Genomic DNA, 20611 nt, shown 5'->3' on the forward strand with positions numbered 1-20611 from the left:
ATTATAGGCACGCGCCACCATGCCTGGCTAATTTTTGTATTTTTAGTAGAGACGGGGTTTCACCATGTTGGTTAGGCTGGTCTCAAACTCCTAACCTCGTGATCCTGACCTCGTGATCCGCCCGCCTTGGCCTCCCAAAGTGCTGTGATTACAGCCGTGAGCCACCTCGCCCAGCCTTTGTCCCCACTTAATAATCCTTTTACTATTTGTTCAGGTCCCTCCTAGCAGTCATTTGTAATGGCAACATTAAGCATATTACTGTATCTTGGTTTGAGTAATCATTTCTTATTCATGACCATTTGGATGGCTTTCTGCTTTTTAGCCGTAGCATATAATGCAGGTATGATAATACCTGGTGGGCTGAGCACGGTGGCTCATGCCAGTAATCACAGAACTTTGGGAGGCTGAGGTGGGTGCTTCACTTGAGCCCAGGAGTTTGAGACCAGCCCGGGCAATATAGTGAGACCCTGTCTCTATTAAATTAGAGTTAATAATAATACATAATACATGGTGCAGCAGGTGTATTTTTTCTTTTGGTTAATGTCTTTGGATTACATTCCCCAAAGTATGGTTGGCAGATTGACTATTTTCCAGAAAGCTACCAGCAATGAATAGATGATTCTATTTCTCTACAACCCTGTCACTGGAGTTTGTTACCTTTGCTCATCATTGTTATTTTAGTGGTTCTGAGGTGTGGAACTTCCTCAGAGTCCCTCTTTTCAGAACCAGAAGATACTGGGGTTAGAAAAGAGGCTGCACTCTTTTCCTAGAGACAGAACACCCTTAAACTTACAATCAGGATCCTTTCTCATCATGAGATCTCGAACTAAGCATTTGAACAGTCTGTGTCTTGTTGTGTGCCCAACAGAAAGCATTTCTACAAGATTTTTATAATCCTGAGGGTCAGAAGGCTGATGATGGCCAGGATGATCTAAGAGGACATAAAGATAGATTTGTCTTCTGTTTCTGGCTTCCCCACTGGGGCTTTGATCAGGTCCTCATCTTCTGTTTTAGCCAGGAAGTAGAAACAAGCTCACCTTCTCGGCTGCCATATAGAAAAATGGAGATGATTAATTAGGCTATTCGGGGCTATGTTTTGGATTCCTGAATTATTAATGAGTTAATAAGGCCTGTGTAGAGCATGAATTAGATCTGTTGCAGGCTAAATCATCTTCCCCAAGTCAGTGGTGCCACGTGGGGCATCTTTCTGCTGTGACTTAGCACACAAATTTTGTTCTTCATTGACGGGAGGGCTGATGAGGCAGCAGGGGCTACAACACATTATAAGCTGTTAGCATGGTACAAAAATAAAGTGAGTATCCCATTCAGAACTTAGAGACAAACGCTCAGAGTTTTTCGGCTTCATATTGCTCCCTTCTTTGGAAAGTTAAAAGATAGTCTTCACTTAAATTACTTAAAGAGGTAACTGCCCTATTATTTTAACTCAGTGAAGCTCAACCAGGGAGGATTTTCCTAACCAGGGAGGATTTCCCTCCCCCAGGGGAACATGTCAATGCCTGCAGACATTTCTGGTTTTCACAGCTAGGGGATGCCACTGGCATCTAGTGAGTAGAGTCCAAGGATGCTGCTGCGGTACCCAGGACAGCCCCCACAACAAAGAATTATCTGGTTCAAAGTCTCTGTTGTTGCCGAGGCTGAGAAACTCTGCTTTAACTGAGGAGCAGGCAATTCGGGACAGACCCATGTGGTCAGGACTGCTCTGCTAACTGCAGCCTTCATTTTTGGATTGTTAAACTCTGTCTCTTAAAGTTCCAGCCTCCTAACTTTCCCAGATATCCTTACTTGATTTTTCCTCCCACCCTTTTGAATCTGTTACTTATTTTTGCAGTGCTAGAAGTATTCCTTATTTCTGCTACTGTATGCTGTTTGCTCCCAAACGAGGCTGAGCTCCCCTCCTTTCCCCACCTAGCCACTCTGCAGCCCTTGGGAGAGGCTCGTGCTTGGGCCTCCCTGCTCTTGGAACATTGATGTGCTTCGACATGTAATTCTGCCTGCCCTGCCGTAATCTCACCTGCATTGCGGCTGCAGCTCACAATCAGCAGAAAATGAAAAATATCAGCTGTGAATCCCATTTGCATGATGGGATTGGATAAGCATGTGCACTGCATTGTCTAACAAACTCTGTTTCTCTCTCTTTCTCCCTCCCCTACCCCGTTTCTTCCCAATCCTGGCAATTTTACCATCTTTCACCGTGAACTTTTTTCCCCACTCTTCCCTCCCCTTCCCTCCCCTGGCCCCCCATCCCACACTTGCCATGGTGACCACATGTACCTTTTCCCCCTGTTACGTGAGGCAGTTCTGACACTGTCTGCTCCCCCTGTAGTGCCAGGCTTCTGTTGCACAGTTGGAGTGGACTGGAAGTCTCTCACTACTCCGGCGTGCCTCCCCCTTACCACCGACTACTTCCCTGACCGCCAGGGCCTGCAGAATGACTACACAGAGGGCTGTTATGATCTCCTTCCAGAAGCAGACATCGACAGGTCAGTGTCAGAGAAAAAGGCAGTTGGCTTGGTTTGTGAGGGTTTCGGATATATCCCACACATGCATCAGAACACTGGATTTGTGCTCGCTTCAGCAACACATATATTAAAATTGGAACGATATAGAGAAGATTAGCATGGCCGTTAAATAAAAAATTAAAAAAAAACATTGAATTGTATTTTATCTTTCTTTTTTTTTTTCCTTTTTTGTTTTAACTGAGAGAGGGTCTCACTCTGTCGCTCGGGTTGGAGTACAGTGGTATGATCACAACTCACTGCAGCCTCTACCTCCTGAGTACAAACAGTCTTTCCACCTCAGCCTCCTAAGTAGCTAGGAGTAGCTGGGAGTGGCAGCACCACATCTAGCTAATTTTTGTGTATTTTATAAAGACGCTATTTTGCCATATTGCCCAGGTTGGTCTCAAACTCCTGGGCTCAAGTCATCTGCCCATCTGTTGCGTCCCGAAGTGCTGGGATTACTACCTTGAGCCACTGTGTCTGGCTGAACACTGAATTTTCAAGCCTGTGTCCTCTTTTTATATTTGGGTAACTTTTTTTTTTATTTTTTTGAGACAGAGTCTCACTCTGTCCCCCAGGCTGGAGTGCAGTGGTGCAGTCTCATCTCACTGCAACCTCTACCTCCCAGGTTCAAGCGATTCTCATGTCTCAGCCTCCTGAGTCGCTGGGACTACAGGCGTGTGCCACCACACATGGCTAATTTTTTGTATTTTTAGTAGAGACAGGGTTTCACCATGTTGGCCAGGCTGGTCTCGAACTCATGACCTCAGGTGATCCACCCACCTCGGCCTCCCAAAGTGCTGGGATTATAGGTGTGAGCTGCTGCACTGGCTGTGGGTAATTTTATGATGTAAGAACTGTTCATTTCTCCAGAGTTCTATTGATATCAACTATTTCTCCTCGTTGATTGATTTATTTTTAACTCCAGTTGGTTCTGGCTTTGATGTTTATTCTCATATTTTCTAATGCAATTATTTTGGGCACACTAAATCTGATCTTCTTTTCTAAAATTACTCATTTGGGCATTGAGTTACCTGTCTCTTTTCACCTCTTTGAACTGTTAATTTTCCCCAAAACACTGATTTACAAATTGTTAGTAGTTTTTTTTCATATTTTCTGTTATATTTTCTTTTCTCTATCTCTTTTATGTACTGTCATCCAGGCTGAAGTACAGTGATGCAATCTTGGCTCACTGCAACCTCTGCTGGGACTACAAGCGCGTGCCACCATACTTGGTTAATTTTTGTATATTTTTTGGTAGAGACAGGGTTTTGCCATGTTGCCCAGGCTGGTCTTGAATTCCTGGGCTTATGCATATGCAGTCTGCCCATCTCAGCCTTCCAGAGTGCTAGGATTACAGACATGAGCCACCATGCCCAGCTCAAACTGTTAGTTTTATGAACCACCATAGAATGGTTATAAGGGGATGAAGCAAAGGAGGTGATGAGACTGTGCACTCTTAAGTGTCACTGTCTCGGGCCAAGCATCTGTATGAGCAATCATCTGTTGTTTTCAGGAGGGACGAAGATGGTGTGCAGATGACAGCCCAGCAGGTGTTTGAAGAGTTTATTTGCCAACGTCTCATGCAGGGCTACCAAATCATAGTGCAGCCCAAGACACAGAAACCCAATCCCGCCGTCCCGCCCCCGCTGAGCAGTAGCCCACTCTATAGCCGAGGTGAGTTTTTCTCCTTGGATTTCTATTTTTTTCTCTTCTACTGTGTATGTGGAAGTGGGTTTTCAAGATGGTAGATAGTAGATAAATTTAGTAGTAATCGTTTTCGACATAAAAGTTTTCTTTATAAATTCTACTTAAGTGAGGAATAAAGTCTCCTTTAGGTATGGATTTATTTTAAATGCTCTCTTTAATTTACAACTCTCCCTTTAAGGCAGTGGATGTGGCCAAGTTCAGGAATGGGACAGCCTGGCTTGGACAGACACCTGGGAATAGTAGGCAGCTGAGTCACTACTGAGCTGTCAATGTTTCTAAACCTATATTTAATTGTTTCTAGTACAGTACCTGGCACACAGCAGATTGTCAGATGTTACCTGAACCTGAAGTTTACATTTGTTCTTATTTTCTTATTCTGGGTTCATCTGTCTCTTATCACTGAAGCTTGGTGGCTTGAAGCAAGAATGGGTCATCCATGAGTGGCAGATTAGGCTAGTAAGTAACAGAGAATCGGTGTTGCTAATTGAATCAGAGCCAGGCAATGGAGAGCTCCTCTAAAATAAGTCTAACAGAGGGAATTAAGTGCAGGTTCCTGGAATCAGAAAGCAGTAATCACTTCCGGAACAATCAATGAGCTGTCTTAGTCTCCTGTCTCTTCATTATTGCTAACAAGACCCCCCCCTCCCCTGATCACCTAGTGATAACCTTGGATCATCTTTGTCCCCATGAAAGCTTCTTGGGCCAGAGGATCAGAGAACTGTGGCCCTGTTGGAGCATGCGGTCATCCAGTCCAGGCCCTGTTGTTTATGTATGAAGCTTTGGACTCTACCTGGATTTTCTTTGAAAGCCCCTTGTGACATTTATCACATGTTGCCTTGTATTCATCTTCCAGACCCTACTGAATGTTAACCTTTTTGAGTGCCAAGACTATTTCTGTTCATCTTTTTGTCCTCCACAATGGAAACTACATGCCTGGCATACAGTAATATGCAACAGTATGGGTTAATAAGTATATGAATTATACTTTAAGTTTTAGGGTACATGTGCACATTGTGCAGGTTAGTTACATATGTATACATGTGCCATGCTGGTGCGCTGCACCCACTAACTCGTCATCTAGCATTAGGTATATCTCCCAATGCTATCCCTCCCCCCTCCCCGCTCCCCACCACAGTCCCCAGAGTATGATATTCCCCTTCCTGTGTCCATGTGATCTCATTGTTCAGTTCCCACCTATGAGTGAGAATATGCGGTGTTTGGTTTTTTGTTCTTGCGATAGTTTACTGAGAATGATGGTTTCCAGTTTCATCCATGTCCCTACAAAGGATATGAACTCATCATTTTTTATGAGTTCCATGGTGTATATGTGCCACATTTGTATTACTTTTGTATATAAAATTATGTATTTGCAAAAAAAAAAAAAAAAAAAGTATATGAATTTGGCTGGGCGTAATCCTAGCACGTTGGGAGGCTGAGGCAGGAGGATCCCTTGAGCCCAGGAGTTCAAGACTGGCCTAGGCAATGTAGGGAGACCCTGTCTCTAAAAAGAAAAGAAAAGAAAAATAAATATATGAATCCATTTATTCACACATTGATTCAACAGTATCTTTGAAGCACTTACTCTGCCTGGCTGGGGAGAGGATTTGTAGCCCAGTCAGGGAAAATAACATTAGTCAAACTATGAAATATAATTATATGTTGTGATAAAGGCTGAGGGAGAAGTCATGGGGCTGTCAGAACATTTAATATGGGGCCCTATCTAATCTGGTGGGTCATGGACAGCTTCCCTGAGAAGATGAGGTTTGAGATTAGACCCGAAGTACATGTAGGAGTTACCAGGAGCGGCAGGTTGGGAATGGAGGGCAGGAGTAGAAGGGAAGGGCATAACAGGCAGAGGTCAGTTTGTGCAAAGGCTCTGTGGCAGAAAGCATTGAGATACTTTCTGGACGCCAAAAAGAAGGCTGATATGATGGAGCACAAGGAATAAGCCGGAGGTGCAGCCAGAGATGTCAGGAGACCCAAGCCTGTCTGAAGGATTTTGTCCTTTATCCTAAGAGTAATAAGATGAATTCACCTTTCATGTCACTGGCACCTTCCAGGCTGCCCACCTGTTGTTCTCTGGAATAGCTGGTGGATGTCCCTCAGTGGTCTGAGTTCCTCTGTGTCCAGTTCTGTTCCTGGCTGATCCATGAGCCTCATGTGATGGTTAGTTGGCCAGAGGCTACTTGCCTGACTGTATCCTTTCTGGTTATTTTTTTGCTGTGATAAATTTAATCTCTCTAATTTCTATAGTAACAGAAAGGGTACCATTGTTATCCTAATTACTAGAAAAGTTGCCATCACAACCAGGCCTGTGCTGCTTATTCATCAGAGATTTATTGAATACTAAGTGTGAGCCAGGCCCTGTTCCAGCAGGGAACAGAACAGCATCAGCCCTCCCCTCAGAGTCTACAGTCTATGGCAGAGTCAGATGTTAAACTAATAAACCACAAGTATATATTTGATCACAGATTGTGAAGAATAAATACCATGCAGGATAAACACAGGAATAACTGGGGCGCACCTAATTTAGAATGGGGGTGTCAGGTACGATGTCAGATGCTCATGAACCTTGTCCCATGGCATTGTCTTCCCAACAGCCAGCAGAGTGTTTGTTGCATGAATGAAGGAATGCTTGGATGAGGGCTTGCCCTCTTTCTTGCTGTAGAAAGTGAGATTTGGTGCCCAAGATCACACAAGCTGGCAAGTGAAAGTGCTGGGGTTGGACCTGGGGTCCCCTGAGTAGCTTCTGTTTTGTATGCAGCTGGCCTGCTACTCCCTTGGCACCATCGGGGAAATTTCCACACTCACAGTGAATATTATTTCAGCCTCTGCTGTCCTCCTCTCTCCTCTTGACCGCTCACATGCTGCCTGTCACTATGTGACTGTCTCAGAGCTGAATGAGTGTCGCCAATGGAAGGTGTCCAGGTTCTTGGCACCTCAAAGAATTGGACAAAATGCACAAACCAAGGAAAGAATGAAGCAGCAAAAGGAGAGATTTATTGAAAATGAAAGTACACTCCACAGTGTGGGAGTGGGCTGGAGCATAGGGGCTCAAGGGCTCCTTTACAGAATTTTTTAGGGTTTAAATACCTTCTAGAAGTGTCCCGTTGGTTACTTGGTGTACACGCTAAGTAAATGAAGTGGTGGCTCGCAATCAGTCTGCTTGGTTGCTGAAGTGAAGTTACACAGTTACACTTCTATGCAAACGTCTGTTTGGTTGTAAAAATCAAACCAATCAGAGACACTTTCAGTTTTCCATCTGCCTCACAGAAAAATCGGAGAGTGGTTTGTGAAGGGAGTAACCTCCGGTCCTTTTGTTACTTAGGTGTGGAAAGTTGGGGTTTTCCTTTTGATTTAGTTCTAGGAAGTCAGCCTGAATTAGCCTTAGGTTCCCTGCCTCCAGACCCTGTTCTCCTGCCTCAAAAGGACTGCCTTTCATTTCTAGATCAAAGGAATCTTGGCTTGGCTTGGTTGTTCTTTGAGGCATGATTTTTACTCTCTTGAACACTTGTCATTTTCTTGATTCCTGATTATTTTCCTCTTTCCTGCGTTCAGTTCAGTTCAGCTAATACTGGACATGGCACTTTATCAGGTGCTTCTAAAAATGTAAGGAGGAACAACGTTTGAGCCCTGGCCTCCTGGAAGTTTTAATTTGTAAGGGGTGACAGACACACGCACAAGGAGCTATATACAAGGTAGGATTCAGACTGCTGATGGGGCCTGATGGCTTTCTGGAAGAAGTAGCATTTGATGGTGACTTCAGATGATCTGGGATTTCAGTGGTGGCCCAGGAAGAGAATGCAAAAGAAACAACATGAGCAGGCCGAGCACGGTGGCTCACGCCTGTAATCCCAGCACTTCGGGAGGCTGAGGCGAGTGGATCATCTGAGGTTGGGAGTTCAAGACCAGCCTGACCAACATGGAGAAACCCCGTCTCCACTAAAAATACGAAATTAGCCTGGGGTGGTGGAGCATGCCTGTAATCCCAGCTACTCGGGAGGCTGAGACAGGAGAATTGCTTGAACCCAGGAGGTGGAGGTTGCAGTGAGCTGAGATCGGGCCATTGCACTCCAGCTTGGGCAACAAGAGCGAAACTCCATCTCAAAAAAAAAAAAAGAAGAAACAACATGAGCAAATATTTGCAGCAAATCAATAAATGGTCCTTTTAGACTGAAACTTGGTATAGCAGTTTAGGATTAGTGAGAGCTAGGACCAGAAAGCTAGGTTGGCTGCCACCTTGGAGTGAGAACCTCGAATGCCAAGGTGGGCAGCTTATGCTGGTGTAGTAGAGTTCCATTTTAGTAACACAGTCATCTCTTACAGAACTTTCCTCTCCAGAGGATGAGGTATCAGGTTGTTCAGCTTTGAGTGTGCCATCTAGGTACTATCAGCTAGCACCTTCAGGCTCTAATCTGCTCCTGGTTGGTTTAATAACAGAAAAATCTGCCAACCTCAGGAGTTTTTGTTTGTTTTTTTTTAACCAAGAATAACTTTCTTCCATGAAACTGCCCCTAAGAGAAAGTGTTACATTGTTTTCTGAATCTATATGGATGAGAAACAATTGACTGTTATAGGAATGAGCTTCAAACAGATGGAGGAAATTATTATTTTTCTGTTAGGCCTTGTGTCCCGAAACCGCCCCGAGGAGGAGGACCAGTATTGGCTGAGTATGGGCAGAACGTTCCACAAAGTGACGCTGAAGGATAAGATGATCACAGTGACGCGATACCTTCCCAAGTGAGTATTTGGATATTTAAAGTCTTCAGTTATTGTCCTGAATTATGGCCACATACTAAATTGTGTGTATAGTACATCATTCAAACTGAGGAAGTTCAGTGGTTGGTTTTTCTTTTGGAGTTTTGTTTGTTTGTTTCTAGGGTTATTTTAGGGTTATAGCTTACCTACTTCCAAAAGGGATTTGATTCATCTTATAATGTTTAGCATGATTCATGACAAGCCTATTTCAAATAAAGATTGTGAGGAGAGAAGAAGGAAAGAGTTTAAGAAGATCTGAGAAATTTCTAGTACCGTTCCCTGGGATAAGTTGGTTACTACAGTTGAGGGGTAAATGTCAAGGATGGTTCTAAGTGTATAGAGATAGAAAATAAGAATTGGCAGGAATTTGTCTCTAACTCTTTTGAATTTGGGGACCTGCCCTTTATTTTGCAGGTATCCTTATGAATCTGCCCAGATCCACTACACCTACAGCCTCTGTCCTTCCCACTCAGACTCAGAGTTCGTCTCCTGCTGGGTGGAATTCTCCCACGAACGGCTGGAGGAGTACAAGTGGAATTACTTAGATCAGTATATCTGTTCTGCTGGCTCTGAAGACTTCAGGTCAGAGAGTGGGCTTTGGATTTCCATCTTTGCATCCTTGGGCAAGGATGTATATGTGTATTTTAACACTTTCTGCCCTTTCTCTCTCTCTCCCTTTTTCTTTTTTTTTTTCTTTGTAAAGAGACAGGGTTGACTGGGCGCGGTGGCTCATGCCTGTAATCCCAGCAATTTGGGAGGCCGAGGTTGGCAGATCACCTGAGGTCAGGAGTTCGAGACCAGCCTGGCCAGCATGGCAAAATCCTGTCTCTACTAAAAATACAAAAATTAGCTGGGTGTGGTGGTGCGTGCCTGTAATCCCAACTACTCGGGAGACTGAGGCTGGAGAATTGCTTGAACCCAGGAGGTGGAGGTTGCAGTGAGCCAAGATCAAGCCATTGCACTCCAGCCTGGGCAACAAGAGTGAAACTGTCTCAAAAAATAAATAAATAAATAAAAATAAAATTAACTGGGCATGGTGACATACCCCTATAGTCCTAGCTACTCAGGAGGCCGAAGTGCTTGAGCCCAGGAGGTCGTGGCTACAGTGAGCCTTGATAGTGCCACTGCACCCTAGCCTGGGCAACACAGCAAGACCTTGTCTCAAAAAAATAAAATAGGTTAATGTGATAAATTTTTTGTTATGTATATTTTACCACAATTGAAAAAACAAACCCCACGAAGCTCAGTGATGATGTGCCCTTTGATGCAAGTGGCAGTGCAGATTGTGTTCTTAACGTTTTCTTCACTAGTTGGCTGGTAGCTTTGTGACGTCTCATTTTTAATTTTTGATTTCTATGCATGATTTGTGATTGTGATGATAGCCACAAATTCACTGGGCCTGGGTGTGCAGAAGCATTCTGTTATCTCTGGAATCAAAGCAAAAACTGCCTTTGTGGTCTTCCTTCAGAGCTCTTTTTTTTTTTTTTTTTTTTTTTGAGACAGGGTGGAGATGGGGTCTCGCCATGTTCCCCAGGCTGGTCTCAACTCCTGAGTTCAAGCAATCCTCCTGCCTCGGCCTCCCAAAGTGCTGGGATTATAGGTGTGAGCCACCATGCCCATTCTCAGAACTTGTATTTTCAACAAAGCCATGAGCTGTAGCATCAAATGAGCACGTGCTCATGGGGAGATGGACCTTCACACACCAACTCCACAGAGAGTTTACTGAGAGTGCTTTCATTATCTCCTTTTTCTCACCACCACCCTGTGTTTTCCTTGCCCCCTTAGCTTAATTGAGTCCCTGAAGTTCTGGAGGACCCGCTTCCTGCTGCTGCCAGCCTGTGTCACCGCCACCAAGCGCATCACGGAGGGGGAGGCCCACTGCGACATCTATGGGGACAGGCCCCGTGCAGACGAGGACGAGTGGCAACTCCTGGATGGTTTTGTCCGCTTTGTGGAGGGCTTGAATCGCATTCGCAGGCGGCATCGCTCGGATCGCATGATGCGGGTAAGGGCTCCTTGGACTCAGGGAGTGCGCCTGGTGTGAGATGCAGGGCCTGCCACCTCCTCTATTAGGGGCCTCTCATCATCAGCCTACTTATTTACTCCTCAACTGCCCAGTGTTTACCTTAAATCCAAAATAGTGTTTTCTCCTCCACCGCGGGGTAAAGGAGGAAGGGATAGAGTGCAGGCAGTGACTGGGTGGTGTTCTGTGGCATAGAGCCATTCCCTTCCACCTGAGGACATGGTGCCTTGAGGTGCTCCCCAAGTGGGACCCTATGTTGAGCACAGCTGCTTGTGTGACTGGGTGCTGAACCCTGAGTAGAAACTCTCAGGAGGTGAACAGCAGCAGTCCTTCCTCACTCTTCTTGCTCCAGAGTTCCCAGCACCCTGTGCCTTATTTCAGTCACACACCACCCAGTGCGGAGACTCAGGCTTCTGGGGGTTATGGAATATGCCAGCTATAAGGGGCAGAACTGGGATTCAGCATTTTGTTTAAACATATAGTATAATTGACGTGTGTGTGTGTGTGTATGTGTGTGTGTGTGTACACAGGTCTATGAATTTTAACAAATATATAGATTCATGTAACCATCACCATCACTTCAAAAAAATTCTCTCATGCTAGTCTTTTTTTTTTTTTTTTTTTTTTTTTTGAGACAAGGTCTCACTTTGTTGCCCAAGCAGGAGTGTGGTGGCATGATCATGGCTCACTGCAGCCTTGACCTCCCACCTTAGCCTTCCAAGTAGCTGGGACTAAAGGTGTGCATCATGTCCAGCTAATTTTTTGTATTTTTTGTAGAGATGGAGTTTCCCCATTTTGCCCAGGTTGTTTTCAAATTCCTGGACTAAAGTGCTGGGATTACAGGCATGAGCCACCATGCCTGGACTTATGCTAGTCTTTATAGTCATGTTCTCCCCCATCTCTAATCCCTGGCAACCACTGGTGTGTTCCTTATCACTGTACTTTTGTCTTTTCCAAACATCACAGAAAAGAGAATCACACAATATGTGACCTTTTGAGGCTGCCTTCTTTCACTTAGCATAGTGCCTTCTGATTCATCCAAGTTGTGTGTATAAGTAGTTCACTCTTTTTAATCACCAGGGAATGTTCCATCATCAGCCATGTTTTTTTGTTTTTAACCTCAAGTTCAGTATTCTTCCTCTCACGCCAGCTGCCTTATATACACAACATCACTTATGATTAGAAACGTGTCTGGGAGAGCTTGGATAGTGGGAAGAACTTTGGTTTTGAAGTGAGGTCACTGGAGTTTGGATTCCAGCTCCAGTAGGATGTGGGATAAGTTCCTTAACCTCTCTGAGCTTCAGTTTCTTCTTCTGTAAAATAGGGCTAACATTATTTACATCATAGATCTGTGGTGAGGGTGAAATGAGGATGTGCAAATAAAGGGGCAGTTTATTTTTAGCTCACCAGCCATTTGAATGAAAGGCGGTTTTCTGTCACTTACTGAACACTGAGAACCTGTGTTCCTTGACCCTGTCCATGGGATTCCCAGGGCCTGGAAATGCTGCAGCATGCCCTGGGGCATGAGTGGCTTCCACTGAGAGCCCACTTGGCTGATGGCCTTGTCTCCTCTTCTCTGCTTTAGAAAGGGACCGCCATGAAAGGCTTGCAGATGACTGGGCCCATTTCCACGCATTCTCTGGAGTCAACTGCACCCCCAGTGGGGAAGAAGGGAACCTCAGCTCTCTCTGCCCTGTTGGAGATGGAGGCCAGTCAGAAGTAAGTGCTTGGTGGAAGACTGACTTGTCCCCACCTTGACAGCCCTGAGGGTTTTCAGTGCCCTGTTCCCTTGAGGGGGTGAAATATTTCCTTTACAAGGAGCTTGTAATTAGGGAGAAGGCATTTACGTGAAAAGAAAGCTAGGCTAATACCTGGTAGGTGTTGGATAACATGAAATGGGCCAGAAGTTATAAACTTTTAGATTGGGACTTAATTTGAATTACAGACTCATTTAATTTAGCCCACAAAGTATTTCAACATATTTGAGCCGGGGCCAGGTGTGGTGGCTCAGGCCTATAATCCCACCACTTTGGAAGGCCAAGGTGGGCAGATCACTTGAGGCCAGGAGTTTGAGACCAGCCTGGCCAACATGGCAAAACCCCATCTTTACTGGGGAAAAAAAAAAAAAAGCCAGGTATATTAGTCCATTCTCACACTGCTAATAAAGACATACCTGGGACTGAGTAATTTATAAAGGAAAGAAGTTTAATCAACTCACAGTTCTGCAGGGCTGGGGAGGCCTCAGGAAACTTACAATCATGGCAGAAGGGGAAGCAAACACATCCTTCTTCACATGGCAGCAGCAAAAAGTGCAGAGTGAAGGTAGGGGAAAAGCCCCTTATAAAACCATCACATCTCGTGAGAACTCACTATCATGAGAATAGCATGGAGGTAACTGCCCCCATGATTAATTTACCTCCCACCTGGACCGTCCCATGACACGTGGGGATTATGGGAACCATAACTCAAGATAAGATTTGGGTGGGGACACAGCCAAACCATATCATTTCACCCCTGGCCCCTCCCAGTTCTCATGTCCTTGCATTTCAAAACACAGTCATGCCTTCTCAACAGTCCCCCAAAGTCTTAATTCATTCCTGCATTAACTCAAGTCCAATGTCTCATCTGAGACAAGGCAAATCCCTTTTGCCTATGAGCTTGTAAAGTCAAAAGCAAGTTAGTTACTTCCTTGATACAATGGGGTATGGGCATTGGGTAAATACACCCATTCCAAATGGGCGAAATTGGCCAAAACAAAGGGGCTACAGGCCCCATGCAAGTCTGAAATCCAATAGGGCAACCATTAAACTTTAAAGTTCCAAAATGATCTCCTTTGACTCCATGTCTCACATTCAGGGCATGCTGATACAAGAGGTAGGCTCCCAGGCCCTTGGGTAGCTCCAGCCCTGTGGCTCTGCAGGGTACCACCCCACTTCCGGCTGCTTTTACGGCCTGGTGTTGAGTGTCTGCCACTTTTCCAGGTACATGGTGCAAGCCGTCGGTGGATCTACCATTCTGGGGTCTGGTGGATGGTGGCCCTCTTCTCACAGCTCCACTAGGCAGTGCCCCAGTGGAGACTTTTTCCTTCCGCACTGCCCTAGCAGAGGTTCTCCATGAGGGCCCTGCCCCTGAAGCAAACTTCTGCCTCCCCTGAAATCTAGGCAGAGATTCCCAAACCTCAATTCTTGACTTCTGTGCACCTGCAGGTTCAACACCACATAGAAGCTGCCAAGGCTTGGGGCTTACACCCTCTGAAGCCATGCCTGAGCTGTACATTGGCCCCTTTTAGCCATGGCCGGAGTGGTTGGGATGCAGTGCACAGAGTCCCTAGGCAGCACACAGCAGGAGGCCAGGCCCAGGAAACCAATTTTTCCTTCTGGGCCTCCAGCCCTGTAGTGGGAGGGGCTGCATGAAGGTCTCTGACATGCCCTGGAGACATTTTCCCCATTGTCTTGGTGATTAACATTAAGCTCCTCCTTACTTATGCAAATTTCTGCAGTAGGCTTGAATTTCCTCCCAGAAAATGGGTTTTTCTTTTCTGTCACATCATCAGGCTGCCAAGTTTCCAAACTTTTATGCTCTGCTTCCTCTTGAACACTTTGCTACTTAGAAATTTCTTCTGCCAGATACCCTAAATCATCTTCTCAAGTTCAGAGCTTCATAGATCTCTAGGGCGGGGCAAAATGCCACCAGTCTCTTTGCATAGCAAGAGAGACCTTTACTCCAGTTCCCAACAAGTTGCCCATCTCCATCTGAGACCACTTCAGCCTAGACTTCATTGTCCATATCACTATCAGCATTTTGGTCAAAGCCATTCAACAAGTCTCTAGGAAGTGCCAAACTTTCCCACATCTTCCTGTCTTTTGAGCCCTCCAAGTCGCTGGGAAGTTCCAAACTTTCCCACATTTTCCTGTCTTCTTCTGAGCACCCCCAGACTGTTCCAACCTTTGCCCGTTACCCAATTCCAAAGTCGCTTCCACATTTTCGGGTATCTTTACAGCAGTGCCTCACTCCCTAGTACAAATTTACTGTATTAGTCCATTCTTATGCTACTAATAAAGACATACCGGAGACTGGGTAATTTATAAAGGAAAGAGGTTTAATTGACTCACAGTTCAGCATGGCTGGGGAGGCCTCAGGAAACTTAAAATCATGGTGGAAGGGGAAGCAAACACATGCTTCTTCACGTGGCAGCAGCAAGGAGAAGTGCAGAGTGGAGGGGAAGGGAAGCCCCTTGTAAAATCATCAGATCTTGGTGGGCATAGTGGCTCACACCTGTAATCCCAGCACTTTGGGAGGCCTAGGTGGGTGAATCACCTGAGACCAGGAGTTCAAGACCAGCCTAGCCAACATGGTGAAATCCCATCTCTACTAATAATACAAAAATTAGCCGGGCATGGTGGCGCACACCTGTAATCCCAGTGACTCAAGAGGCTGAGGCAGGAGTATTGCTGGAACCTGGGAGGCGGAGGTTGCAATGAGCTAAAATTGCACCACTGCACTCCAGCCTGGGTGACAGAGCAAGACTCCATCTAAAAAAAAAAAATAAGTAAATAAAATAAAACCATCAGATCTCATGAGAACTCACTCACTATCACAAGAATAGCTTGGAGGAAACTGCCCCCATTATTCAGTTACCTCCCACTGGGTCCCTCCCAAGACACATGGGGATTACGGGAACTACAATTTGAGATGAGATTTGGGTAGGGACACAGCCAAACCATATCACTGGGCATGGTGTTGCATGCCTGTAACCACAGCTACTTTGGAGGCTGAGACACGAGAATAGCTTGAACTCAGGAGGCGGAGGTTGCAGTGAGCCGAGATTGTGCCACTAAACTCCAGCCTGGGTGATAGAGTGAGACTCTGTCTCAACAACAACAACAACAAAATTTGAGCCGGGTTTTAAATTTGAAGATTCCATATAAAAATCTGGATTGTATAGATTGTATATGAATTTTTATATTAAAAATATAATATACATTATATATATGACATGATACATGATGTTATATAATATGTAAAACAATATATTGTGGATAATATACTGTAGTACTCTCAATGCTCAATTTCAGTTACCCAAGGTCAACTGTGGTCCAAAAATAGACGAGTACAGTGCAATAAGATATTTTGAGAAAGAGAAAGAGTCCACATTCACGTAACTTTTCTTACAGTATATGGTATAATTGTTCATTTATTATTAGTTATTGTTGATAATCTGTTACCATGCCTAATTTATAAATGAAACTTCAGCATAAGTATGTATTTATAGGAAAAAAACATAGTACATACAGGGCTTGGTACTATCCTAGGTTTCAGACATCCACTGGGGATCTTGGAACATATACCCCTCAGATAAGTGAGGACTATTGTAATGCAGAGTTGGCCAGGTGCAGTGGCCCATGCCTGTAATCCTAGCACTTTGAGAGGCCAAGTTGGGCAGATCGCTTGAGCTCAGGAGTTCGAGACCAGCCTGCCTGGGCAATATAGTGAGACCCTATCTCAAAAAAAAATTATAGTTAATATATAAAACCCAGTTTTGCTTGAGGCCGGGCGCAGTGGCTCATGCCTGTAATCCCAGCACTTTGGGAGGCTGAGGCGGGTGGAACACAAGGTCAAGAGATTGAGACCATCCTGGCCAACATGGCGAAACCTCATTTCTACTAAAAATACAAAGATTAGCTGGCGTGGTGACACGTACCTGTAGTCCCAGCTACGCGGGAGGCTGAGGCAGGAGAATTGCTTGAACCTGGGAGGCGGAGGTTGCAGTGAGCCGAGATCGCGCCACTGCACTCCAGCTTGGTTACAGAGCGAGACTCCGTCTCAAAAAAAAAAAAAAAAAAAAAATCCAGTTTTACTGGATGTACACAGGGTCCACATCTGCACCCAGCCACAGTGAGCTGGCACTTCAGAAGGGGCATATGCCTTGGTTTCACACTCTGGTCTTAAACTTGTCTCACACACTCAGTCATGCTACCTGGCTGGCTTTTCTAGGCCTTTGGGTATGTGGCCTCTTTATAAACAGTAAGTGTAACAGTTGATAAGACACTGTTGGGACCACACTTGGTTGGGAAGGCAGGAAGAGTGTGGTGTCATGGGAGGTGGGATTCAAACTGGCATTGTAGGAAGCAAAGCGTTTACATGGGGGTGGGTGAGACTTGAGGAAGAGAAAACATTGCCTTTGGCTGCCTTCCCTGCCCCTCTCCACCTCACAGCTAGATCAGGTTCCTCCCTGTGCTTGCCAGCATCCTGGGCCTACGTCCATCAGAGCACTTACCAGTATTCTGCTGGGAGCCAGTTGTCAGTTGACTTCTCCCTGACTTGACTGTGTGCTCTGAGGCCAGAGGCTGTGTGCCATGCCTGGCACATAGTAGGTGTGTAATGGATATTTATTGAATGATGGGTTGGGGGATGCTGAGGGTCTCCCTGTAGAGATGTGAGGTGAGCATGTTAGGGGAGGCTAGACCTTGACTGTATGGTATGAGGGTCTGTCATGCCCGCAGGAACCTGCACACATTAGGCTTTCCAGAAGTAACATTGAACAAGCAAGCGTGAGGTATGGTGGGGACATGGAATTGGAAAGACAGTGTGGGAATTTGGATGCTAGGCTGTCCTTACACATTCTCATGGCAAGAGGAATCCTTTGAAAGTTTTAAAAATTCTATTACAGGCCAGGCGTGGTGGCTCACGCCTGTAATCCCAGCACGTTGGGAGACTGAGAGGTCAGGGTTACTTGAGCCCAGGAGTTCAAGATCAGGGTAGGTAACATAGTGAGACCCCATCTCTACAAAAAATTAGCCTAGAGTGGTGGTGAATGCCGAGGTGGGAGGATTGCTTGAGCCTGGGAGGTTGAGGCTAGGCTGTAATTAGCCTCAGTTGCGCCACTGCACTCCAGTCTGGGCGACAGCAAGACCCTATCTCAATAAAAAATGAAAATAAAAATTTTATTAGAAAATTTCAAAGGGATACGAATAATAGACTGGTATAATAAATTCCTGCTTACCCATCATCACGCAGCTTCAGTGAGAATCATCTCATGGCTGACCTTATTTCATTTCTATCCAACTTATGTTTTCCTTTTATTTATTTATTTATTACTATTTTTTTTTTTTTTGAGATGGAGTTCCGCTCTTGTTGCCTAGGCTGGAGTGCAATGGCACGATCTTGGCTCACCGCAGCCTCCATCTTCTGGGTTCAAGTGATTCTCCTGTCTCAGCCTCCCGAGTAGCTGGGATTACAGGCATGCGCCACCACCCCGGCTAATTTCGTATCTTTAGTAGAGATGGGTTTTCTCCGTGGTGGTCAGGCTGATCTTGAACTCCCGACCTCAGGTGATCCACCTGCCTCGGCCTCCCAAAGTATTGGGATTATAGGCGTGAGCCACCGAGCCTGGCTTCTTTTATTTTTTTAAATCAAATTCCTGATGTCATTTCCCTTCATCTGTAATATTTCAGAATGTACCTCGGAAAGACAAGTACTCTTTTTTAAAAAAACAAAACCATGGTATTATAATTTACCTTTAAAATTACAACAATTCCTTAATATCATGAAATAGCCAGTTGGTGTCTTTGGCAGAAGTGGTTTTTTCGGAGATGAGCTCCCTGTGTGGGAAGGCTTGGTGGGCGGGGGCCAGGAGGCAGAGTCCTATCAGGAGGCTCCCGCTAGTCCAGGCAAGAGGCAGCTGAAGCTGGATGGAGGGTGATGATGAGATGGAAAGGAAGGGATGAAGAACACGGCAGGGTGCCTACGGTGAGGGGACAGATGAGAGAAAGATAACTGGGATAGGTTGGGTTTGTTACTGAGGGCACTGGGTCTTCTTTTGAACATATCTTTATCAGACCAAAGGAAGATGCCAGGACTCTGTGTGGCAATTTCTCCCTGTAACTAATCACAGACTTTTCCCACTGGAAAAGAGAACAAGGAACATATGTTGCTGGGAGGGGTGTCAAGCTGGGGGTGAGGTGAAGGGATCTTATTTTGTCAGTGAGTCATTGTTTAGTATGCACCAAGGAGCCTGTTTCTGCTCACACTGAAGAAGCATATCTTGGGGGTAGTGGTACCCCCAGTGTGAAGGGTGAGATTCTCAGCCAACCCCAAGGCAGGAGGCAGGACAAAGAGACCCAAGACTTCCTCCTTGCCACGGATGACTGCTCCCGGGAGACGTGCTACATTTTCTGAATAGAGGTAGAGTAGAGGGAACCAGACATTTATATAACATTTGTATAACATTTGCTTGCACAGAATTTTTTATTTATGTGTTTTTCTTTTTCTTTCACTGCCCCAGATTCCGTTTTATTTGTTATGCAAAACAACATACAGCAGCATGAAAGCACTTACAGAATTTCACCTGTAGTCCCACCATCTTAACTGTGTATATTTCTTCCAGTTTTCTTCCCATCTTTATCTGTAGGCATATACATTTAGTCGGGCTCTTGTGAAAGACAGAAACCCTGGAATCTTAGCTTTGTGCTGATTAATAGCAGTGGGACCAGTCTGGGCAGCAGGTGCTGGCCAGTGGGCTTTTCTGTTCCTATTAGATGAGGATGCCAGCCAAGTCAGGGCAGAGAGAGAGAGACCCCACCAAAGCAGATGGACATTTGTGTTCTGTCCAAGGTGGCTCTAGTATGTGTGTCTTACTCAGGCCTTTCTGGGGAAAGCATGCCAGCAATGAGCCACAGTGTGCCATCTGCCTGCAGAGGCACGTGAAGGGCGTCTGCGTGCTTTTACCCTTCCTGCTTCTGTGTAGGCTGTGTCTTCCTCCTGCCCACCCTTTAAGGCCCACCCGGTGCATATGTGTCACTACCTCCATGGAGGTGTGGCTAGTGACCCCCTCCTGGCTGAACATACCTGAGCATGCCCTCATGTATGTTCTCATGTATACACATATGCATTGTACCTTGTGGTTTTGTGGCAGTCCCCTCTTCCTGAGCCATTAGAAGAAGAGCTTCTAAGGGCAAGGACAGGGTCAGTCTTCTTCTCAGAATCCCTGACTCCTAGTCAGTGCATCAGCATATAGCAGGTGACTCAGTACATGTGGACTGTCGTGTGCATCAGATGACAAATCCAAGTGGTCACTGGGGATGCAAGAATCTCACAGCATGCATTTGTGGATGAGGCTTGGAGGAAAACACACTGCATTGTGATAGAAAGAGAGACTGTGGTGTCAGTGGACAAGGAAAATAATCTAGCACCTAGTTTTTTGTCCTGTGAATTACACCTTAGAGCATCCAAGTAATTGGTGTGGGGAAGTTTCTCTTTTTAAAATATCCCAGCTAATAAATACAGAAGGAATGATGGACTGTCACTGTGTATAGTCTCTGATGAATGAATGGATCTAGCAAAGATTGTCAGTGGCAGCTCACATCATAAGAGAGAGGCAGCCATTCTGGGCCTCCAGGCAGAAGTGCACGGTACCACTTAGGAAGAATAGTGGCCCAAAATTTGACCAAAATCTGCCCAAATCCCTTGATGTAACTTCTGCTTCTCAGGAAGTACAGGGCACAGAAGAACATGTTATATAATAAAGGGATGTAATCAGCACATCCAGACTGTGTAAGTTTACAGGGCTAAAGAGCTACTTTCTTTAACAAATAAATTGCAA

General features: G+C 45.3%; 1 protein-coding gene and 1 non-coding gene across 19 annotated transcripts in view; both read left to right on the forward strand.

The window, feature by feature from the left end:
* DEPDC5 (DEP domain containing 5, GATOR1 subcomplex subunit) overlaps positions 1-20611 on the forward strand; it is a 156102-nt gene that overhangs the window by 81309 nt on the left and 54182 nt on the right. For 10 of the 18 annotated variants that reach the window (XM_034948731.3, XM_034948732.3, XM_034948730.3 and 7 more), the window contains 6 exons: positions 2318-2501; positions 4036-4196; positions 8852-8969; positions 9402-9569; positions 10773-10992; positions 12596-12729. In XM_034948731.3, the coding sequence (XP_034804622.2) occupies positions 2318-2501; positions 4036-4196; positions 8852-8969; positions 9402-9569; positions 10773-10992; positions 12596-12729 (985 nt within the window). Of the gene's footprint in view, positions 1-2317; positions 2502-4035; positions 4197-8851; positions 8970-9401; positions 9570-10772; positions 10993-12595; positions 12730-20611 lie in introns of those variants that run through there. The other 8 variants (XM_034948723.4, XM_034948725.3, XM_034948727.3 and 5 more) reach the window with 2 other exon arrangements.
* On the forward strand, positions 2584-2690 carry LOC112438183 (U6 spliceosomal RNA). The gene has a single exon (XR_003026661.2). It is a non-coding gene; the product is annotated as a U6 spliceosomal RNA (small nuclear RNA).

Source organism: Pan paniscus, chromosome 23, assembly GCF_029289425.2.
Source record: "Pan paniscus chromosome 23, NHGRI_mPanPan1-v2.0_pri, whole genome shotgun sequence".
NCBI lineage: Eukaryota > Metazoa > Chordata > Mammalia > Primates > Hominidae > Pan > Pan paniscus.